The sequence below is a fragment of the Vulpes lagopus genome, chromosome 14, assembly GCF_018345385.1.
Source record: "Vulpes lagopus strain Blue_001 chromosome 14, ASM1834538v1, whole genome shotgun sequence".
Lineage (NCBI taxonomy): Eukaryota > Metazoa > Chordata > Mammalia > Carnivora > Canidae > Vulpes > Vulpes lagopus.
In genome coordinates, this window is record NC_054837.1 from 21,378,180 (window position 1) to 21,402,687 (window position 24,508).

A 24,508-nucleotide genomic window follows, 5' to 3' on the forward strand; every position below is an offset into this window, starting at 1 on the left:
TGAACCTCCGCTGACACCCCACCACCCCAAAGTCCACAGTTTCCATTAGCATTTACTCTTGTGAACTTAATGGGTTTTGACAAATGTAGAATATGTATTCACCATTGCAGTGTCGTACAGAATCCGTACTGCACCTGTTCATCCCTCCCTATCACCTGCCCTCTCTACCTCTCTCTACCCACTGATCTGCTTACTGTCTCCATAGTTTTGCCTTTTCCAGAATATCATAGAGTTGGAATCATACCATATGTAGCCTTCAGATTGGTTTCTTCCACTCATTTAAATTTCCTCCATGTCTTTTCATGGCTTGATAGCTCATTTCTCTTTAATGCTGAGTAATATTCCATTGTGTGGATGTACTACGGCTTATTCACCTACTGATGGATGTCTTAGTTGATACCAGGTTTGGGCAAGTATGAATAAAGCTGCTATAAACATCCAGGAACAGGTTTCTGTATTGACACAAGTTTTCAGTGCATTTGAATGTTTTTAAATAGCAGGGACTTTAAATGAATTTAATGTTAGGCTTTCTCCTGAGATTACTGGTAAAACTTTTTGCCTGCCCAGCCTCCATCCTTCCTGATATCAGTATCCTGACTTTTCCTTCAGAGAACCAGACATCCCCTACATTTTGTGTATGTGGGAAGACTTCTCATGAACTCTGATGGTGGCATGTGACAAATTCTTGCCAAGAGCACAGCATCTCCTGGGCCAGAGTGATTGGTCCAAGGGTGGGCAAATGACCCAACATGGGCGAAACAATGAGAATCTTCCCTGGTATTTTGCTAAATTTTGGGGAAAGGAGTGTTCTCCTTCCACTGGCTGGCTAAACCGATAGAATGGTTGGCATATGTGAATGCTGCTTGGCACATGTTCCCATGCTTTAGGAGGATCTGCTTGAGAATGAACCCAATAGAGAAGGAAGCAGAGAAGGAACAGAGATGTAATGGGAAAGACAGATTCTCAAAGATGTATTTTTGAGTCTCTGGATCAAGGTGTACCTGAAGCTGATGTCCTTGTCCCCACCTCATGCCCCCCCCCCCCAGAATTTTTTGCCAGTTTGAGTCTTTTCTCTCTCGCAAATCAAAGGCTCCTGGGTTAGGGGTGGGAAGTAGGTGGGTATAGGGCTAGGGTGAAAGACTGAGATAGTGGAGATAAGGCATATCGCCCCTCCCCCCACCCGTTCTCCACCTCAGTGACACTGACCTTGACTCTCTGCCCCTGCTGGTAGGGGAGAGATTCTCCAAAGTGGCCCCCTTGTTCTGGGGTGAGGAGGTGGTGAAGGAGTTCCCTGAATCCGATGTGTTGCCACAGTTGAGCTCCCGGCTTTTGTTTAGGCCCCCACTGGGGCTCCCCTTCTCTTGACCCCGCGACCTGGCTGAGCTGATTTGCGTGGAGGGTGGTGAAGAGGTGTCATTGCCTGAGTCATACTCCTGGGAGCGTCCTCGGGAGGTGGTGAGCGGGCTGGCTGTTTTGGTAAAGAGGTCAGCTGCAGACCCCGACCCAGTGATCTGAAAGCAAAAACACCCGTTGGACACTGCTGATCACTGGGCCTGTGTGCTGTGTCTAAATAACCAAGAAATGTTTACCGTCATGATGCACTGTAACGAAAGGAAAGAGAGAGAAGAGGAAAGAGAGACGCCAAAAAAAAAACAAAAGCACAAATTCCTGAAAGAATTCCACAGAAAGGAGATTTTTTTTTTACCCCCTGCTAGAATAACTGGAAGATTTAGGTATCATGCAGAGAAAAAGCATGCGATCCAGATTAAACCAAAGAAAAAGGAAATTATACAAAATTTAATTTCTAATGAATTAACTCAAACAAAAGTGACAACTCAATCGAAAGGGGGGTGTGTGTAACACCCTTAACCTAAAACAATAATAAAAATAAAGGAAGGGGAAGGGGGAAAAGAAATGGGACCATGGGCATGAAAAACATGTATCTTTTAACTTAAAAACAAAAGAGAGAGATAAAGCCAAAATCTTAAACTTCAACCAAATCCTCAAACGAATTTGACTTTTTTTTTTTTTAAATAAAAAGTTCCCTGCATAGAACCCTACACAAATATCGCATGGGGAAAAGAAATGAAATAAAGAGAGTTTTTTTTTTTTTAATATAAAGTCAAGGTCACAAAATGACATTTTGGTCTTTTTCAACTAAAGGGGAAAAGAAAGGGGGACAAAAAAAATGGAAGTCAAATAGTCTGACTGAAAACAAACGAAAACAAAAGCTCTCTACAGATATCTGTGTGTGTCCTTTTCCCCCTGGAGAAGGTAGCTAAGGCTCTCGAGTGGCTTCTAATAAATTCTCTCATGTCTTTGCGGATTTTATCCACTTACCAAGCAAGAGCTCCTCCTTTAGTACGTAGGTAAGGTGTAAGAGAAAGGGAAGAGCGGGCAACGTCAGTCCATCATTAGAGTCGAAATTGACAAGAAAAAACACACACCTTTCTGCACACCCTCACACTTGGCTCTGAGCTTTGAGTTTTGGTTTTTTGCAGTGTTCCTAAGAGGTTGAGGCATCACTTCAATTTGGTTTTCTCAGCAAGGGGACCTCAAGCCATCAACGGTAACCTTGTTCGTCCCTTGGTGCCCAAGTTGGATCAAGAAACCCTTGCTGAAGATGCAGTGTGTGTGTGTGTGTGGGGGGGTGGGTGCTAGGATTTGCCTCCTTCTATGTGTCAAGATCCAGAGGGTGTGTGCTTGTGACAAAGGGCTTTGGGATGGGGGGGCACTTGGATATTTGGCTTTGGGGTGAATGGGAATTGGGGGGGTCCCAGAGTCCTGTTTGGATCTAATCTGGGACAGATGGAGGAGGAAAGGGGGTGGAACCAGCCCTTGGGAAAGCAGTGGATGGTTTTCTTTAGATATTCAGACCAGTGTCACAGCTGTGATGACACAGGGGGTCTGGTCTGGCCCCTGCCAACAGTACTATGCTTATTTAGCCATGGGCAAGCGGGACTCCTGCCCTGGGCCTCCTCCAGCAATTACCATCCTTATGAGGCAAGAAATCTGTGGAGCTGGGAGGATACTACCTGGAAACCACTTCCCCTGAGACTACCTTATGGGTAGCTGAGACCCCAGAATTCTCTGTTTAAATGGCCTCTGAGCCCCTGCCAGGGACTCTGCAGGCTCATCTATGGATCTCTTCTCCTGGGGACACACCTTGCTTCAGGTTTGCACACTCTTAGGTCCAAGGGTGGCCATTTGGACAGAGCTTTAATGTTCAGGCTGAGGTGTCCACGTGCATGTGTGGGAGGCCCATGGTGTAGGTTGGTGGGAGCGGTAGGAGGAGAAAGGGAGGGACCAGGGCCTTGAGGCAGGGTCCCCCACAACACACTGCCATGCTATTGCCAGCCGCTCTGAGGGGACTGAGATTCTAAAATCAACCTGGACTTCCCGGATCATTTTAAAGGTATGTTTGCCAAGATAGGAGAACATATTGTGTTTATGTTTGCTGGCTTGACTTATAAACATTCAGATATCTAGTATGTGGGCCTCCTTCTCTACTCTTGCGCTGGGCCCCATGAATATTAGTGAGGCCTGACCATCAAGAGTCTGCTTCCTTCATACCCCTTATTCCTTGTGCCTTGTGCCTAAAGGAGTGGGACTTTTGGGCTTTCTTAGAGAACCATTTCTGCCTTCTCAGCAGCTGGTCATGAGGGTGAGACAGAAACACCAGAACTACGAGGGTAACAGCAAACTGGCGGCTCAGGATGTCAGCTTTTGGGCTGGGGAGGTGGCACTTCCTTTGTGGATTCTCCCATAGGCTTTGCACGCAGACAAAGTGATGGTCCAGCTCTACCTAGTTCTACCCAGCACAGCGGCCACTTAATGTGCTTGGTGATCTGGGGAGCTTTGGTCTGAGACAAGGGACCGCAAAAGGCCCTGTTCCCATTCAGTGCCTCCATTTATCTTCCTATTTGCAGTATGGAAGCTGATCTTCCCCACCTCAGGGAGTTCAAAGGCAACACGTGTTATTTCTACCACCTCTGTCAGGAATGAGAAAGCGTCATGGGGTCTGATGGGCTCTTGGACTGGGCCTTGGTCCAAGGATTGGTACAGATAATCTTTGCCTCGGAAATGGTGAATGTTTGGTGGTCAGAATATCACAAGTGAATCAGGCAAGCCATTTTTGGAGGGAACCAGGGGCCTGTGAGTATAATGGCCTCCATTTTCTATCCATGATAACTGACTTGCTACCTGGGGGCATCCAGACTGGCCTTCCTCTTCCCGGATACTTGTTCCCAGCCCTGACTGCCAATTTTCAAAGCATTTGTCCTGGTGCATCATGGGTCCCCATGGGCAAGGAGTTCCTGAGTGTGAGGCCCCTCCAGGCTGATGGAAACAGAAGGGAACTTTGCCCTGTTCACCTTCTCATCCCTATACCCTGAGCTCACTTATACACTTTCAGCATGTCTCCACCTGACCATGACCATTATCCACGTGTAACATGTGTAATTATAACTAAAGCAAGATGCTTTATACAGAGAAAACAGAGATAAAGGTCCTCTGAAATGTTCTCATTGGGTTAACCCTAGTGCCTGAAAATACCAATATCTCCGGCTTGTTTAAAAGTCTCATTTCTTTTGATGAATATAAATTCTTCAGCATGGGTGACAATATCCTTTACAACCCAACTCAGATCACAGACCTCATCTCTTCCACATACCCCCACGGTGGCCCCTACAACCTAAGCCAATCGGTTAGAATTTTCTTGGTTTTGCTATGTCTTGCTCTCCCAACCCCAGGCCATTTGCACATGCCATTTCCTCTGCCTAGAATACTCTTCCCCATTAGTCCATTTCATATCGGCTAAATTTATACATCCTCCATATTATATATCACCTCCTCCAGAATGCTTTCTGTAATCCCCCAGATCGGGATGGCACAACACTCCATAGTTCATTCATTCATTTGACCTTTCATTCGTTCACTCTTTCAAAAATGAGTTGCTTCTGTGTGCCACAGCACTGTTACTCAGTGGGGTAACATTGCTTGTTTTATTGCCTGTCTCTCCATCTGAGTGGGAGTTTGTTGAAGACAGATGCCATACATGACCAGTTTGGTACTATACCCAAGTAACCACCAGTGCCTGGCACAGAGTAAGTGCTCACTATATCTGGCTAAATGAGTAAAGCTGCTCCATAGCCCCTTACAAGACTGAACTTGGGAGCCTGGGCCCATCCTAACTTAATTCAGTGGTGAAATGGCTGTCATCAGACCCTGGGGAGGTCCAACTGGGTAACTGCCAACTTTGGGAATTTGATGGCTTTTTAAAGGAGGGACTGGCCTCCATCATATTCAAAATAGTTCTAAAAAAACTAGGTGGATTATTAGCTGAAGGCTGGTGTCTCAAGACCAGCTCAGGGTTGGCTGTGTGATCAAGAGATAACTTCAAAACTGAGTCCTAGGTGCATTCTCAAAAGCCTAAGTTCCAGGCTGAGATGAAAAGCTCCAGTTCTGAGAAGACTTCCAGATGAAACAAACTATGCTTGGTGGTCTCACTTCCCTTCCACTCTCTACTACTCTAGGAGGTAAGCTTAGAAAATGGGCTGGATCTGGCCACTTGCACATAATAGGGCTGTTAGCTCATACTTTGTTCAGATTATAAAAAGGTGCTCCTTCTGGGTCAGGCGTTAGAAAACAATGCTCCATTGGCCAGACTCATCTGGATAGTTTAATTGCTTCTTAGTTTTAGACTCCACCTTCTCCAGAGCTCTCTATTCACTCTATGCAAAGATGAGGAAAGATATTGAGGGGAGCCAAAGATAGAATGCGTGTGTGTGTGTGTGTGTGTGTGTGTGTTGGGGTGTGTGATGGCCATGATAATGCACAGGTGACCTTCATGATAGGCAGACAATGGAGGCCTCTGTGTTCTTGTCTCTGCTCCTTCCTAGACAAGTACTCACTCATATAAGATGTCAACAGTTGTCCACTCGATATTGACATGAGAAGATGGCTCCTCCTTGCTCCTCATTTAGATAACAGCCCTCTCAAAATTCATTTTTGAAGAGATCTTCATCTGTTGGGCATTAATTGACCTTGGCCCCTGTCCTCCCGGTTAGGCTGCAAAACGGTGCTCAAGATACTTGCTAGGAGGAGTCATTCTATACCCACGGTTGTCCAGGAACAATGCCCTCAGGGTACATGGGGCCCCGGTTTAAGACCTGGAGCCCTCATACCAGGGCACTCCTCTTTGGTCTACTCTGACCCCTTCCTCCATATCAGCCTTGTCCTTCTTTTTCTGTCTTCACAAAGGCCTACCTGTGGGGCTTGGCATAAAAACTCAGCCACTGTAAGATCTGTTTAATTACAAGATGAAAAAAAAATTGTCTTAATGTGGATTATCCCCAAAATCAAGACAGGAATTTGAATGCTAGTAGTTTATTTGAGAGGATAAGGAACTTCTGTAGGGGAGTGGGGAAATGAGATGAGGGAGAAGAGCCAATGAAAAATAGGTTATCAAACCAGCTATCACGGAAGGCAGCCGGAGGACACTCTGGAAGCCAGTGAGGAACTAACCCAACCAAGGTGGGAGCTGGGATATTTATACACCAGTTCTCCACCACTCATAGACTGAAGGCTGCACCCAGTGGGTGTCATTTCTCTAGTGTGCTCCTACTGCTGCACGGCCAAGCAAAGTAGTCTTTGGTGGCCACAGAGCATCTTCCAGGAGCGGGAGCTGGCCTTGTGCCCTGAAGTGGAGAGTGTGAAGGGATGTAAATGAACAGTGCCTGCTTCAACATCCCAAATCACCATTGGAAAAACAACAGGCCAAGCTATGTTTTGCTTTAGCCATGTTTTCTTTAGCCCACTGAGTATATATGTACTTAGATACATAGCCTGCTTGACAGTAAATTTGAATTAGTTGCCAACATTGTAGAATGGGGTAGTTTCACATAACAGCTCTATTTCTAGTTTGTGCTGAAGAATAGGATCTGACAATGCTTGGTTCACATTTCTGCTCGCTAAGAATCAGCTTGAGAGAATGCAGCTGCCCGTTTTAGGCGGGGCGTAAATTTTTTTGGCCCCCAGCCCTCTGTGATCCCAGATGCTTATATTTATTAAGGCTGGGCCCTGAGACATCTGAGTTTATAACCCTCTGTTCTAAGTGTCTGCTGCCACCCTGACCACTCCAAAAGCACCACAAACACAGTGAATCCTGTATGCTCCATCTCTCCCTTCCAGAACTATGAAATGGATTGCTCCGTCCTCTCCATCTCAATCCTTTTCATCCCTCTTAGGCTCTTGCCAATGGAAGGAACCAGGAGACCAAAGCCATTAAGCCATATCCAGACCCTGACAAGATCCTCCCTTCTGGATCAGGATCCCTAACCTCAGATTTTTTTCCTCCCTAAGGACAAACTGTATTTCACAAACTCATGGCCATTGGAAGAAAGCAAACAAGCATTTTCCCTTTACTCCCTTGGCCCCCTCCAATGTGAAACTCCGATTTTTTTTCCCTCCTGAAACCATAAGCTTGACTCATCTCCTTGTTCCTTAATATACTCAATGTTAACACATGGGTTTTTCTAATAAGTAATTAAATCCCCCCCACCACAAACTCCAGCTCCTGGCATTTCACTGGGAGTCTCTCTCAGCCCTCCAGGGAAGCTGGCACTGTTATTTATTGTTTTTGTTTCAAATCATTATTTAATCAAGAACAGGGAAAAAAGGCAACCTCTCACTTACACTTCAAAATTTAATTTCAGCTGAATTCTGAGATCAAGAGGCAGCACGGCCTAATAGGTTACAAAAATACAATCAAGAAGAGAATTCCAATTAAACTGAACAAGTCCATTTACTGAGCTTCAAATGGCCCCATGGAGAGAGATGGCTATAAATTTTTTTCCCCTCCCTGCCATATGGGGGACTGGAAATTCTCATGTGAATATAGAGCTGCATGGCAGAGCTTTTTGCTAGAGGGTTCTGGTTATTCCTTAAAAAAAAAAATCCTTTTGTTTCACAAAGACATTAAGTTTATTTTCCTTGCTGTTGTTCATCTTCCTTTATACACTAATTAGGAAGACAGAAAAAGAATGGGTTCCTTGACCTTTGTGAGTCCGTGTGAGGGGAGGCAGGATGTGGGGACAAGAAGATGACGGGAGTCCTTCAGGGCTGGGGCGATCCCATGGGGCAGTGCAACTGCAATTGACTTTGGGCCCAAGTTGGTGGCCTGGCTTCCTCCGTCTCTGCCACCACCACCCCGTCCCCAGCCCAGGCAGGAAGTTGAGGGGAGATGGCAAGCTCTGGGGCTAACATTCCCCTGAAGTCCTCCCTGCTGCCCCCAGCGTACGGGTTCTCAATCTCCATATGGATCCACTCAGACAAATTTTGCACCAGGCCAAATTGAAATGGAGACAAGTTAAGTTCAATGTAATGAGTTTTTCATCCAGCTAAATGCATTTGATTTAAGGGCTCATCCTTGCGTCGGAGGCCATGTCAGTACCACCTCTTCTGGTGGTAAGATGTCACTTTCGTGATAGAAAATGGTGCTTTTCTTTTATTCTGAACTGACATGGTAAAAGTAAAAGTTAACAATGCTGTGCCACTTTCCATTAAAAAACAACCACCCCCACAACAGGTCCCACAAGTGCCCGTCTCATACCGCCCTTCCTCCGCATTCTTCTGGTCCCTCTCTGCTCGCAACTGCAGTGAATGGTGTGGCACGCGGAGCCTCTTGGCTGAGCGAGGGCTCGAAGGCTTTTGCAGAATGTGTGAGAGCCTGGATCGGGGTCCGAAGGCTGGGGCTACCACATGCTCTCCCTTAGCCTCCTTTTCCCTGTCTGCAAAATGGGATGCATCCTTTCATCCTATCTTTCTCCTAGGCTTATTCTGAAATTCACCTCAGATTGTAGATATGATTAAGCTTTTTGAACCCAGAGATACTTCAAAAACATCACATCTAGGATGATTAGGAGTAAGCTTAATATAACCACTGCGATGACAAATAATAACGCTAGCAACGACTGCATATTGAGCGCTAGTTATGTCCTGTGCGTTGGGCGAAACTGCTCACACAGAACTGAAATTGAATGAGGCTAGGATCCTTGTCTGTCTTGTTTACTGCTGTTCACCTAGCACCTGGAAGAGTGCCTGGCACACAGTAGGTGCTGAATGCAATTTTTTAAAATGAATGGATACCTCAACTCACTCCATCCTCACAACCACCCTATGAAATAGGTATGATTATTAGCCCGAAGTATAGATGGGGATGCTGAGGCCCAGGGAAGTGAAATGACACAAGGGAAGTCATGTCGTTAAGCACATGGATTCTGAGGGCACACTTTCGTGTTTGGATCCTGATTTCTCCATTTCATTTAGCTGCTTTCCACTGAGTTGTTCTAGGCCATGGCTTCCTCAGTATAAAATGGGTATATTAGTAGAAGTTCCCTTGAAGAGCTATTATAAGAAATTGATGAGGTGGCGCAGGTGAAGAATTCAGCCTAGCACCTGGCACATGGTAGGTGCTCAGTTGGTCTTGGTTGTTGTTGTTACCCAGGGTCGCCTAAGGAGGCAAGATCAAGAACCCCAGAGTCTACGGCTCTGCCTCAAAGCCCATGACTTCCTCAGTGCCCTCTACAGCCTCCCCCTGTTGACAGGTTTCACAAGGCTCTTTTTTATGGACCCCAGGTTCTTTCTGCTGTCTTTCCTGTTCTTCTTCCTTTTCTCTTTTTTCCTCTTCTCCTCCTTCCTCTTCCTCTTGTTTCTCTTCTTCCTCTTCTTCTCCCTCTCCCTTTTCTCTTTCTCTGTCGTCTTTTCTTTCTCCTCCCTCTTCCTCTTGTTTCTCTTCTTCCTCCTCTTCTTCTCTTTCTCCTTTCTCTTCTTTTTCTCCTTCCTTTTTCTCTTTCTCCCTCCTCTTCCTCTTGTTTCTCCTTCCTTTTTCCTTCTTCCTTCTCTTCCTCCCATTCTTCCCTTCCTCCTCCTCCTCCTTCTTCTTCTCTTGTCATGGGATCTGCAGGTTTTTGTTGGGAAGGAATACATGGCAACTACTGGCCCCAGCTGGAGGTGAAAGGGGGAGAAAAGGAGCCCGCAGTTCTCCTTGGTCTAGCTTCCATTGTGATCAGCCCTCTTCCAGATTCTCTCTCCAGTAAGGGCAGACTTGACAGAGAGCTCCGTGCCCCATGACAACAGGGAAAGGGCTTGGCCAAACCTTGGCACCACTAACCCCTCTGTCCTCCAGTTGGTCCTCTGGCTATCAGAGGAAGCTTCTGAGACACAAGCCACGATTCACACCAGCTCTCCTTCCTCCCAACTGGGCCACCTACTGAAGTCACTTCAGCTCTGTGAGCCTGTTTTCCTGTCTGAAAATGGTGGTAATAATTGTATCTATCTCAAAGAACTGCTTTGTGGATCAAATAGCAACAACAACCACTGCGTAAAGTATGGGATAGTTTCTAATGTCACTTTACTTTTGTCCCTTTATTCTAACAAAAGTACCGGTACACAGAGGTATCTCCCTCTCCTTTTATTCATTAGTTATCTCCATTTCATCTCATCCTTCAAAGCCCAGCTCTAATGTTCCCTTATTTGTCTCCTCCCAGGCATGGAGACAGCATTGTCTTGTCCCTTCTCCGTGGTCTTACTCTACATTGTACTTACTTCCATCACCACCAGGGTGGATAGCCTGGATATTCAGCAACTGGGGAGGATGGACATTGCCCCATCCGAAGGTAGCTGGCCTTGGTACTGAAGGCTGTCAGGTAGCACTTTCTAGTTGCTGAACTGTGAGGAAGTCCCGAGGTACCAGGGGAGGGAGGGAGGGAGTAGCTTTGGTGACTTGGAGGGTAGGGTGGTGACAGTGTCTATTAGCCAACTAGCGCACAAGTTTTGGAATATTCTGACAACCGGGAAGGACCTGGTGCTCACTGACTCAATCTCAGCCCTAATTACTTATCTCACTGTAGTGCAGCCTTCTGTTGACTACCAGACTGAGCTCTGGGGTTGAGGAAGAGTGTTTTATTCATCTCTGTCTCCCTGATGCCTTGAACAGAGATGGTTGAGTGGAGATAAAGAACATGAATGAGGCTGTGAAGGGTCCCTAAATCATCTCCTTAGGACCCTCCATTTGGATTTGGGCTCTGACTGAGCAAGAGGGCTTCAGGTTATCTTTAGCTCACCAACTAGGATTTCAATAAGACACAACCTGAATTTGCATATTCATATATGCAAATATGCCCCTTGATGTAATGTGCCTGTCTTTGATTTTTTAAAGAGCAGTGCATTTGAAATACCTGCAGTGGAGTATGTCAGGAACCAGGGTGTAGGAGACCCTCTGTGCTAAGGCTCCTGTTTATCCCCAGAACCCCATCTCTTGCTCTGGAATTCCACCTCCATCCCAGACTCCAGTCTCCGTTTCCTGCTTCCTCTGCCTGATTCTTTTTCATCACTAGTTTCTCAGTGGTTGCCTTCTCTGCCCTAACATAATACTAACCCTGGTATCCCTTCCCTGCCTGCTTCCTCCTATCCCATCTCAGCATCTCTGCATTAATTGTGGTGCATTGTCTTTTGTAGTTTTTACTTTGTCTGTCTCTCTCCTAAGAAGGCACAGGCCCTTCTATATTCACCAGATCCTGAGAGCCATGGGGGAGCTTGACCCTTGATAGATGTTTTGGGAGATAACTGGCAGATTTGAATGAATGATTGGGTGGGTTTTTCAGGGGCAGTGACTTTGCTGTTCTCTTTACCAGGGAGCTCAGGAAAATCCTGGGGACAGGACTCTCGGAAAACCTGGTCCAACCTGGCATCTTCATCCATCTCTGCCTTTTGCAGGAGAGAAGAGGAGAAGAGAGTCTAGCATGGAGGGCACTTGGAGGGCTAGACTTGGGGGTATCTGATGCCCCCAGAAGTCAGGCAACTATGAGTAGCGTGGGGCTAGCCATTAGGGCTGCAGCTGCTGTTTGGGATGGAGGAAGCTGAAAGCAGAGGAAGCGGGGGCCCTGGCCCTGGTCCCAAGTCATGCACTGACTAGCCCGGGCCTGGAGCCATACTATGATTACTATGACTACTCCTACTACTACCAGTGCTGCTAACTATTGTCGCTGCCCCACTACTATTTCCATGGCTACTCTTACTGCTGCCACTACTATTATCGGCAGTGACTATGAAGCATTTCCCCACTTGCCTGTTGCAATCTAAAACATTTAGTTACATTAAGTCACTGAATCTCCACACTATGCCTCTTCCGAGGCAGGTCTCATTGTATGCCTCATTTTGCAGATCTAGAGAAAACTGAAGCACAGGAAGTTTATGGAACTTGCTCAAGGTCCCACGGTTGGTAAGCACCCAGAATGCTGTAGTTGTAACACCCACAGATATTTTCTGAGTTTTTCCCCTGTGTCAAGCACCAGACCCCAATATTTCACAACATTACTTTGCTTTTGTCCTAACAACAGGGTTTTTTGAAGAAAAGACTTATTTTCTGCATTTTTTTTAACAGATGAGGAAACAGTAACTCAAAAAGATTTAAGTAACTCTCCCTAGCTCAGAGCCAGTATTTGATGGCATCATCATAGCACTGTGTTTTGAATGACTTTGACTTGTGATAGCCCATGGAAGTCATTCTCTTCTCTGAGTCTCAGGTTTCCAGTTTCCCTTCTTGGAATCAGGGCATTGTGCTAGGTGAGCTCTTTAACGCCCGGCATTTCTAGATATGGGTGAGCTTTCAGCTCTTCTGATAGGGGTTGGGCCCATGGGAAACATTGAGTCTTCAAGAACCAACAGCCAATCTGGTTCCTCACCAGCTGGTATGGGAGGACCACACATTTTCTTTCTTTCTTTTTTTTTTTTTAAGGAATGTCCAGCCTTTTGCAACATCTTGACAAACCAAGCCTGTTAGGAAACCATCTCAGGCAGGTGATCAAACAAGCCAGCTGCTCCCAATGGCACTTTTTAGCGAGGGCCAGTTGGGGCCACCAAGTGGGCCAGTTGGGGCCACCAGTGGGGCCACAAATACCAGGACCAGAATGACTGGGTGATTTTGACTCACTTAAGTTCTCTAACTCTTATTGCTTTTATTTTTATTTATTTTTAAATTGCTTTTATTTTGAATTGATTTCTAACTTCACAACAATTCCTCTGAGAGACAAATGAGACTGTCATGCCCATTTTCCAGGTGAGGAAGTTGGGGCCGGGAGGGGTAGAAGGAATTGTCTAGTCTAGCCAAGACTCCCACCCAGACCTCTAGACTCTCTGCCATCCTGAAAAGACCTTTAATAGGACATCAGCAGAGGAGGAAATGCAAAATATCCAGCAACCACAAGACAGCTCTACAAAGGGGGCGCCTGGGAATGTTGCGAATGGTTCTAGTTGGGCAGAGGATTTGGGCAAAATGAGGCACAGGGTGCCTCAACTGGTAAAGAAGAGCTTCTCAGAATGCACTGCAGGTGATAACTTGCATCAGATAGTACCAACTAGTGTTTATCATCACCTTCCCTTTCTGACCTTCCTGCAAGCACCCCAAGCTTCTCCTCATTTTCACCTCATCTGAAAATTTCAGATTTACTCATAGCTAGAGGAGATAGGTCCCTTCCAGCTGCCAACTGCGATTGTAGGCTATGTCAATGTTGTGTCTCCTCTCGTTTGTGTATCTGTCCTTTTAGCATCAACAAAAGGCCTTTGCATACTTTATCTTACTGGAAATCCCAACAATCCCATATGAAAATGGTATTATTTCATGTTTACCAATGAGAACACTGGGTTTCAAAGAAGTGAAGTAACTTTCCCAAAGCCATACAACCAGGGAGTAGCAAAGCTAGGACCTGAGTTCAGCTCCAACCCTACATCCCTTGCTCAGGAAACTTCCTGGCATCAGACTGTCTGAAGTCACATTCCGGCTCCTCCTTGTTGACCTGAGAAAGCATCACATGATTCCATTCAATGGTGGGTTGCTAAATCAGATTCACTCTTGCTTTGCTCTGTGGCTTCACCCCAGAAAGTAACCTCTCTGAGCCTTTTCTGAGGCTTCACCCCAGAAAGTAACCTCTCTGAGCTTTTTCTGTCCCGTCTGTGGAAGGGACCAATGAGAGCAGCCATGCCCTCGATTCCCTGAGACCTTGTGTGGATGCATGAGAGGACCCAGATCAAGTGCTATGAGCTCCTTGAAGGAAAATCCTCATATACATTCAAGGCCGTGTTTATATAGGTGAAATCAAATCCCAGCTGCTAATCAATGCTGCAAGCTAGCTGGCATCAAAGATACAGACTTCACTGAAAAGCTCGGAATGCCTCGGATACATCAAAGACCCCCTCTTTTCCTTCCTCCCCAAAGAAACCTCCTATGGGTGTCTCACACATGCATTCCTGCAGATGTCACTCTGGAGACCAGCGTGCAGTTTTCAATGTTTCCCCGATAGAAAGCCTGGGTATTTAGCTTTACTTCTCCCCCACCCCAACCGAGTGCTGCCAAAGGCTGGTGAATGACCATTTGGTTAATCAATAATGAGGGCTGAAAGCCAGTGGCATGTTTGCCCGAAGCTGAATTAAAATGTGACGTACACTGCCCTGAACTTGTGCTTCCATCTCCCCCAAGTGTCATGGCCAAGACTGGCCGAGGAGGCCGTGTGGAATACTTACTACACCCCTGGCCGACAGGAGGCTGAGCATCTGGAGGGGCTGGCTGGGCGGGTGGCTGGAGCGGGCCTCCGGGCTGGCCTTGCCGAGGGTCCTGGAGCAGCGGTGGGAGTGCCTTCGGCGGGACTTCCGCCCTTCCTCGGGGGACCTGCCGCGGTGCCTGGGGGCCAGGGAGAGAGGAGAGGGTCTTCGGAAGGGGAGTGTGGCACAGGGCTGGCTGTAGGGCCAGTAGGACCTGAGGACTATGGAATGTGTTTGGGGATGTTTATATGAACTATGTGTGCTTCCATCTATCCCTCTATCTGCCCCCCCCCCTCGCCACTCCCACCTGCTCTTTCATTCAGTAGCTTGTTCTCTCATTTGTTCCTTCCACAAAGGTTTATTCATGTACCTGACTCTGTTTGGGGGCCTGGGAATGCAGCTGGGAAGACAAAAAACATCCCAGCCTCATTTGGTTTCATGTCCTTGCTGTATGTGTGACGGTCTATCAGTATGTTTGTACGTGACTGTGTGTGTATGTCTGGGTGTGTGTCCATCTGTGTTTGTCTATAAATATGACTGTGCGTATCTGTATGTCTTTGCATATGTGACTTCGCCATCTGTAAAACAGATGCATCCCAGCGACTGTCACCCAAAACTTTTGGGAAAAGAGTAGCTGGAAAAATGACAAGGGTGGTCAGACACTATAAGCTGGTCAGACCCGGGCTGCCCTGTCTGCAGGAGAAAGCAAAGGAGTCTCTGACTCTTTACAAATGGTATAGTTAGACTCTGTTGGCCTGGCAGCTCTGGGCCATGGTAGAAATAAAAGTAACACCTCATTGATTTGCAATCCCTTCTGAGGGTAGTTCTCAGTCCTCTCTACAACTTGAAGATGCAACATAAACAAGGCAGGTGTTTCCCATTTTACAGATGAGGCAGCTGAGGCTCAGAGTTGTTTGGGGACCCACCTGAAGTCACAAAGCTTTGCAAAGTGGCAGAAGCAGGGCTGGGGTAGGGTTTTCTGAGCCAGTAGGAACTGAGCCTCTCAGTGTGGAATGTCCCTCTGTGCTCTGGGACCTCCGGATCATTTCAACTGGGTGTGCGTGGCCCCAGGGCCAGCTCTCAGGTTGCTTTGATGCCTGCTGGAGTGTCCCTCCGGCCCATCAGGCACTGGAGAGCTCAGGCAGCAGCACCACCAGAAAAGGTGACCGTGGAAGAGGACTAAGGCTGGGGTCTGCAGAGGTAGGCACTTCCCGAAGAGGTAAGATAGACTGCGAGCACCAAGCTCTCCGCACCATCCTCTGACCTAGGCCAGCAGGGCTTAGCTGCTGAAAGCGATTCGGCCCCGGCTGGAGGTGAAGGGCTCTGGCTGAGTCACCTGGAGCTGAGTCTCTGTCCCAACACTGTCAGTCGCCATGACCTTGCTCAGATAGACATCTTTGCTCACCAAGATGCAGTTTTGTCAGCTGTACCGCATCAGTAATGCAATTGAGCTCAGTGAGCCAATGCCCTCCAGACAGAGGCCACCAGGAGCCGGTGGCTGAATAAGCGTGTTCACTGCTCGCTGTGGTGGTGGGGAGCACACTCCGCAGGAAGTGGAGAATGTCCCTGTACAAGAGTGTCAGAAAGAGCCTATCATGGGCAGGTGGCAGGTGCCCCACTTTCAGGAGCATTGAAGGCACTGGGGCTTTGTCCTGGATTGGATGCTGTCCTTAAGTGGGGGTGATACTCTGATTGGGCCTCTTCATAAATTTTGGAGCCTAGACCAAGGCTAAAGCCCCAACTGGTAAAGAAAGAGCAGTCTCCCGTGTGAGCCAGGATAGAGAGATGCTGGGTCTCTTTTGTGTTTTGTTCCTGTTCCATTTGGGCTCTGACCTGACTACAGAGGGATCTTCCTCTTGTCTTTATCACTCAGGGTCGCAGAGCCACCTTGCTTGATGTCAACACTCTTTACATTTGCCGGTGTTCAGCACACCAAGGTGTCCCAGTGATAGCAGCCCACACCTCAGGGGCTGTTTTTCTCTTCCTCCAACGCTTCTCACGCTGGGCTCCACATTTGCATTGCGAGGGGAAGATTTAAAAATCTCACTGCCCCAGCCCTGCCTCATCCCAACTAGATCAGGACACCTAGAGGGTGGGATCCAGGAATTGGTATTTTAAAATTTTTTCCAGCCATTTTTGGCTGCAGAGTGCAGCCAAAGTGGAGAAGCCCTGGTCTGGTTCATGGTGTTAATGGGATGATGTAGAGAGGAAATGTATTTGAAACTCTAGTCCCGAGTAGGACTTAGACCAATATTCCCCCTCCCCCTCCTCCTGCTTCTTCCTCCAGACTTTGATTTAACTGGGATGCTGTGGGACCAGGGCAGTGACGTTTTTAAATCTCCTTGGGTGACACGAATGCATAGCCCCAAATTAAGAAACTTAAGTCCAATTTAAGTGTGTGGGAAGCACGTACTAAAGGACAAAGCAGCCTCCGGCATCCAGAAGCTGGCCTGGGTGTGTCCGCTGGATGTCAGGGGTTTCAAACATCAGCATTAACACACCCCCATGCTTCATTCTTCTCCCCTGTGGGAGAGCCCCACTTCCCCTTCTCAGGCTGGGATGGCCAGTGTGTCAGCACGGAGAGGGTCCAGGTTAGGAGTCACCTGACTCAGAAGGGCCTCAGAACAAGGTACTTTGTGCTGTGTGGCCTTTCCCAGGTTGCTCAGCTTCTCTGTGCATAGAGCAAGCCTGAGAGAGAAGGCCAAGTCCAGAGCCAGCCTCCCCAGCTTCATCCTAGCTCTGTCACTCAGTAGCTAAGCAAGTGACAGGTTCTTATCCTCTCTGTGCCTCAGTGTCCTCATCTTTAAAATGGGGAAGAGAAACAGTAACTACTTCATAGGGTAGTGGAGGGGGTCATTTTCTCTACAGGGAGGTGTTGACGGTGCCAGGCAAGGGGCTGTCCCCTTGGACAGTGGCTGGGGGTGGGGGGAGACTCCCTGGGGAGAAGTGGTTACCTGCTCTCACAGCTTGAGGAGCGGGACTCCGAGCTCTGGGACCTCGAGGGATAATGGTGATGACGGTGGCGGTGAGATTTTCGGGGCCGGCTTCGTGATCTTGGGGGTAGGGGGTGACAGGGAGTGAGTCAGAGGGAGGAATGAGGGGGAGAGGGAGAGGAGGAGGGGAGAAGGAGAGGGAGAAATGGGGAGAGAGGAAGAGAGAGATTTTGATCTTGTGACACATGTCATCCTCTGTACCCAAGTCACTGTCCCTCCAAAGTTAGGCATTTCCTCCTGCCCCCCCCACTCCTGCATCACCACCGCTTTTTGCCTGGGCGTTTGGGGGTCTCCAACCAGCTGTGTTGAACACAAGTGAGTGGCAAGGGTTCCTCTGGAGGAGCCAGCGTGGGTGACTCAGACTCCCAGCCTGCCGAGGCAGCCCTGAGGCAGCCCACATCTGGACAGGAGTGTCACCTCCACTCATCACCTCTCTCCCACTTAAGGTAGGAGTCTCAGTCTCGTCAGCTACCATCATGTGTGAATCAGTCAGGCAAGAGCTAAAGAAAGAAGTGGCTGTGCTTCCAGAATATTGGTGTGGTAGTGGATCTTCTAATTTTTCAAGTGAATGGAGAAATACAGATTTTTATGTAAAATATCTCTATTTAAAATGGAAGCTCATTTTTAAAAAAAAGACACTGTTTTGGGGGCAAGGAAAAACACATTTGCAGAGTAAATTAGGCCTTTGGGCTGCCAATTTATAACCTCAGACCTGGAAAATTAAGTCCAGATTCTTCACGTGGAGTCAAAAGCCTACTTTCAGGGTTACAAGCATCACTGACAACAAAAATTATAACAACGATTAACAACCACCACGACCACGAATAAGAATATTATTACAGGTTACATCAGTTCCTCCTAAATGATAATAAGGGCTCAGAAGTACTAGCAGCAGAGGCAGTGGTCACTGAGGATGTACAAGGAATGTCAATAGTCTGGGCCAAGGCAGGAAGCCAGTGGGAGTTAGAGAGGGCTCTATCGGGAGGCAGCCTGGTTATCCCCAACAAAGGACTCAGATCTTGTTAATGTGACAATCAGACCATATTCCTTCCCTGCTTTAAATCTTTTTATTGCCCTCATGTCAAGTCCGCACTCTCATCTTGAGCCCCAAGGACCTTGAGGAATCAGCCCCCGCAAAGCTCTCTAGCTTCCTTGGGTGACATCGCCTGCCCTGGCTGGGCAGACTCGAGCTAGTCCCAACTCCTGTATTCTGGCTCACTTATGTCTCAGTTCACGACGTCCTCGCGATGGTGATGATGACAGGTAGCCCGCACCCCAACGCATACCGCCTGCCAGGCACCACAGTCTAAATGTTTTCCTTAAACGGACCCATCTCTTCCTCACAACAACCTATGAAGTAGGTTCTTTTTTTTTTTTTTTTCCCAGATGAAGAAACCACTTGCCTAACCTGCAGGCTGGAACAGTTAACTCCATCCTTAGCCTCAATCTAGATACTTCCTCCTGTGGGACGCCCCTGCTCACCACCAAGCCTTCTCCTCGCCGTGACCTGCCCCGTGTCTGGCTCCTGTGTTTTGCTGGGAACCCTGAGGCTGGAGACATTGGCTAATTTCTGTCCTTGGGCCTAGCCCAGGGCCTGCCATGGTTTAGATCCTTACTACGGGATGCTGAATCCAAGGAGGCTGGGTCTCTCCAGTGGTCGCTTGTTCAAGCAGCCCTGGCATGGGCCTGGGCAAGAAGAGCCATCTTTTATCTTAGTGGTGTCTTGTTTTCTTGCTTTTCCTTCTCCTGACTCTTTATTTTTATTTAAAAAAATTTTTTTAAGACTCTATTTATTCATGAGAGACACACACAGAGAGAGAAGTAGAGACACAGGCACAGGGAGAAGCAGGCTCCACACAGGGAGCCGGACGTGGGACTTGATCCCAGTTCTCCAGAATCACACCCTGACCCGAAGGCGGTGCTAAACCGCTGAGCCACCCGGGCTGCCCTGACTCTTTTTTTTAAAATCTTGTGTAACCTAGCAATTTCTGGACTCATCCAGCTCTTGGTACCAGGGAGGGTGGCCACCTTGCCGCCCTCAAGTGGACAGTCCCTGCCTCAGTGATGATCCCCTCGTTGCTCCTGCCAGCGCTCTTAGAGTCGACGTGCATCCCCTGGCTCTGTTTATACTGCAGCCCCACTGGGCAAGTGATGCCGCGGCCTCTGAGAATAGGCACTCAGTCTTGTCTGCGCTTAGCATGAATGCAAACTCAATACATGTGACCGATGATTGCCTTTTGACTTGAGTTGAACAAGCCTGAAGATCTGGAAGTTGTTTCCTCCGCTCTACTGCTTCCTTCTGGAGCATTCCCTACGCCCCCTGTGGGGATGGCTCAAATGTCCTCCTTTGCACTGACCTTGGATGAAGTGACCCTTTGGGCAACAAAGCCGGGTGCCCTCCCTCTGCATCCCTGCCTCCTCTCTTCCCTCCCCAACAGCCAACTGCCTTTCATCCTATTGCCTTTGATCCTCACTTTAGAAGCTCCTTGGCGGGAGATAAAATATTAGTTGATTGGAAAACACACACACTAAACATTTGCAGGGTATAAAGTAGGTGGGTTGTAACCACATTTACTTTTAATTTGTCTGGGAACTGAACTCTGCAGGCAGCACTAGCTGATTTGAATTTCTACTACCAGCCATAAACCGTGAACCAGCTGGGGCCCCGAGACCAGGGGTAGGAGCCTCACTGCTATCTCCATGATGTAAGCCCAGCAGCCAAGGCTCAGACTGACACACACACTCACACCTGTGCTCGCATGTGATCACGTCCCCATCACCACTCATGCACACATGGCCCACCTGTGTGCACAGGGAGATGCCACCCCGCACCCTCCACGTGCATGGTGCACACAGGTAAATAAGCAGTGCACACACAGAGTGCAGAGAATTAGCACATGGGAGGAGACAGTGCACCTACTGGCACATTGTCTGCCTTCACGCTTGCATATAGGCAGGAGCACCCAGAATGCATTCGTGTGAACACAAATATATACCATACACACACTGCCCCCACTGCATATGTTGGTACACATGGGCACACAAACGTTTGCAGGATGGAAAGATGTACAGAGATCTACAAACAGTGTGCACACTACACATAGGTGTCCTTCATAAAGATGTATACACGGTGGCCGCCAGGCACACAGAGGTGCAACATTCACTTTCATGCACACACAACACAGGTACGCACACATCATATACACGCCCTTGTGCATATACCCAAACCCACAAGGGCAGTGCATCCCAGGCTCTGTCCTTTCCCTGCTCCTGTGCCTTTCACCCTCCCCACCGCCTCCGTCTCCCTGTTTATTTGGCAACTCCAACACTCCAGCTGTTATGAGGCCAGGTTCCCCTCCCTCCCCAAACTGGAGAGAATGTTCCAGGTGGTCTCTACTTACTGTTTTTTGTGCCTCTTCTCATCTCTCCTTTTGCTTTTTGGGCTTGAGGAGCTAAAGAAGAAATGGCCAATTAATTGACAGATGCAAAATTCCAGTTACAGGTAAAAAGAAACGAGCAGCTAAAATGCTTAACACACAGTGATCACCAGATCCAGGCAGTTTGGGAACAGACTCGAATCATTTCCGAGACCAGAGCAGTCACTGCTGCTGACTTTGACCGGCAGGTTCAGCCACAGACACAGACTCGCACATTGACCGAGAATGGGGTGCGTGGGGTGGGGGGCATGACCAGCTGCGGTAGCTTAGTAAGAGCAATGGTGAATAAAGGGGATACCTGCCATTTTCGGAGGACTTAGTAGAGTGAACAGTCTGCTAAATCCTTTTTGTCAGCAGTCTTATTCTCCCTCAACCCACGGGGAGAGGGATGTTTAACACGGACTTATTTTACAGACGTGGAAACAGCCTCAGCTAGGCGAAGAAGCTTGGCCAGGATCACACAGGGGAGCTGGGATGTGGCCCCAGACCGTGGACCCCCAGAGCCCATGCTCAACAGACTGATGTTCAATTAATTTATAAGAGAGAAGGATGGAATGTTCAGGGAGATACTCTGAAGCTTCACAAAGCTTGGCAGAGTCACAAACGTTCTGGCCATGGATATTTAAGTATCTGTTTTTGTTTTTTAAGTCAGAGGGCTGGGGTATGCGTCCAATGGACCGTGATGAGTGGGAAGGCTCCCAGCATCCCCCAGTGGAGGCCCCAGGGGGTGAATGCTATTTGGTAGTTCAAGCCAGACTGGCTTTGGAGAGTCACCAAGAAGGCACGACTGGTCTAGGTCCTGGAGAAGGGGAAAAAACCTCATCCAACTCATCCAACTGAAATTGCACCTTGAGGTTAGAGCTGTGTGGTTTCTCTCCACGTTTGAGACTCAGGCTGGGCAGTGGAAGAGCCCAGGGCCTCGCTGAAAGATCCAGGTTCATGCCCCAGCTCTGCTGCCTACTTGCTGTGTGACATCAGGCAAGTTACCTGTCCTCTGGAAGACCCGGTTTCCTTGACCGTGGAGTGGGGCCATTGCTCAGGCTGCTGGGCTGAGGGGATGGATGACATTGGTAACCACTCTCTACCTGTTAACTGGATAAACAAAAGGACTTTGCACTCTGCCAACTGCTCTAGATGTGGATGTTACTTCAGACACCACGGTAGGGTGTCCTGGTCCTCTGTCGGACAGATCTGGGTTTGAATTTTGCCTGTGCCCCTGACTGTGTGTGGACATGCCTGTCCCATCTCCTGCCTGAATCTCAGTTCCTTCATCTGTAAAATGGGAATAATAAACATATCCACTGTACTGGGTTATGGTGGAGACCAGTAGAGATTAAACCCGCACACACAGGGCAGGGGCTTGGCGCAGGATCCAGTTTATAGCGACTACCCTGTCAGTGACAGCTCTCTGTGCTGACTTCGTGTCTCCAGTACAGTGGGACTTGGCCTCTGTCACTTGGCTACAATCTGGGGAGGCTCTGGCAGGCTGGTGGGGCTGATGTTTCCCTATACGCCCCAATCCAGGATTTCAGCTAGTGATTTCAACAAGTGGACCAGTGCAGTGCGATGTTCCAGGGAGGGGCATTGGTGGGGGCTGGTCAAGGAGTGACCATCTGCCCAGATGGAAACCAGCCCCAGGCTTTCATTTTGGAGGAAACTGAGGCCCAGGAAGATGAAGGGGGCATGCCCAAGAGCACAGAGATGGAGACAGAGAACTGACCCCAGAAGCTGCCTTGTTACGAAAGCAGGAAAGAGAGCAAGCAGCCAGAGGCAAAAAGGCGAAAAGATTCTTACCTGTGCCTTCTCTTCTTGGAGAATGACCTGATGAAAGGAACCAAAAGGAAGAGAGGCAGGGAGGGAGGCAAAGGGAGCCAGGAGGAAGGAAGACAGGGATTGAGGGAGGGAGGGAGGGAGGGAGGGAGGAAGAAAAGACAATAAATAGAGGTGAGCTGAGGCTTGTCTTCCTGGGACAAACGTCTCAGTGTATTTGTGATCATGCTGCAGGGGGTCAGGACACTGGCAAATCCTCCTCCTCTCACAGATTTCATAAGACCATTTTGAATTTCCAGTCAAAACATCCAGTGCTTCAAATCTCACCCTAAAGTGTCCATGTCTATCTCAGATGGGGGTGGGTGAGGGGACGTACCAGCGTCCTCTGCTTCCTCCTCGATCCCCATTTCACCTTCACCTTTCTCTCCCTAGTGGTGGATTCTTCATCACCATCTTCCTCCTCATCAAGGACAACCAGCTCCTGTATGTGGAGCTCTTAATGGGTGCCAGGCTTTGTGCTAAGCATCTCTCACACACAGTCCCACTCAATCTTCACCCAAACCCTGCGAAGTTCTACTAATACCATTTTACAGACACTGAAGCTCAGAGAAGTTGGTTAAGCTGCCCAAGGTCACAAAGCCTCACCCTGCTCATTCTTCAGAGTTCCACTCAGATATCACCTTCTTGTAGCATTTTCTGATGCCATCAGGCTGGTCGGTGCCAACCCTCCACTCCTGTAAGCTTGGGTAAGCTTCTGAGCTTAGCCTTATAATACAGACCTCTGCACATTATAATTATGCATCTCCCCGATTAGAATGTGAGCAACTCCAGGCCAAGGGCTGGATCTTGGTCACTGACTGTTCCCAGGACCTAGATTCCTCATTCATGAAACATACTGGGTATTCAATAAATGTATGTGAAAAATGGGATTATTTATTTATTTATTTTAGCCCTGAAGCCATGCTGATTGAGAGGAGAAACAGAAAAATCTCCAAGCATTCCCCTGCTCCTAAGCTCCTATTTCCAAAAAAGTCAACTATCATTAATCCAACATCTCAAGAGCTTGGAGAAGCTGGGCCTGAAGTAGGCTGGTGCTCGGTAGGTGCTTTGGAAAGGATCACCAACAGTATCTCCCCCTCCTAATCTCTCAGTGATGGGCCTCCTTCCCCCCCCCCCCCCTCCCCTCCTGGGCTGGCTGTGGCTGGCAGAAAAAGCCTGCCTTCTGGCATGGTTTCTTTTTCATGAGTGAGAAGCCACTTGATTTCCAAGATCTGGATATGGAAAGGTCTCCCAAATTGGGACCAAATGGTCAGCATAGGAAGGTGACAGGATGGCAGTCTCAGTCAGGGGCAGGGCATTGCCTCCACAGGAGACCTCATGTTGGGAAGGTTTTCTAACACCAAATTAACAACCTTTCACTTATTGGCTTGCCCACGTCTTGTGTTAAGTAAGACTCAGCATCAGTGGAGATGTCTGGGCAGGCAGTGGACATAGCTAGTGAAAAACCAAACTGGGCTGAGACCATTCTGGCAATGAGGGCTGAGACATGACCACACTCTTGGCTTGGGAAAAGCCACTTTGAGGCAACTTTGAACAAGGAATGAGAGGGGGGAGGAAAACCAAATGAACTCTAACCTTTTATTCTACTGTGCTTGTCTAATGGCACAAGTAACCCAATACTGATGCGGATAAGCAAAAAAGAGGATACACATC

At 48.2% G+C, this 24,508-nt stretch overlaps 1 protein-coding gene across 1 annotated transcript in view; it reads right to left on the bottom strand.

The window, feature by feature from the left end:
• The window catches only part of SRRM4 (serine/arginine repetitive matrix 4), a 149,695-nt gene that overhangs the window by 8,851 nt on the left and 116,336 nt on the right, over positions 1-24,508 (bottom strand). Inside the window, exons 5-9 of the mRNA XM_041729160.1 lie at positions 22,820-22,846; positions 20,990-21,040; positions 17,550-17,648; positions 14,578-14,734; positions 1,207-1,511 (exon numbers count right to left, since the gene is read on the bottom strand). Coding sequence (XP_041585094.1) covers positions 1,207-1,511; positions 14,578-14,734; positions 17,550-17,648; positions 20,990-21,040; positions 22,820-22,846 — 639 coding nt within the window. The remainder of the gene's footprint in view (positions 1-1,206; positions 1,512-14,577; positions 14,735-17,549; positions 17,649-20,989; positions 21,041-22,819; positions 22,847-24,508) is intronic.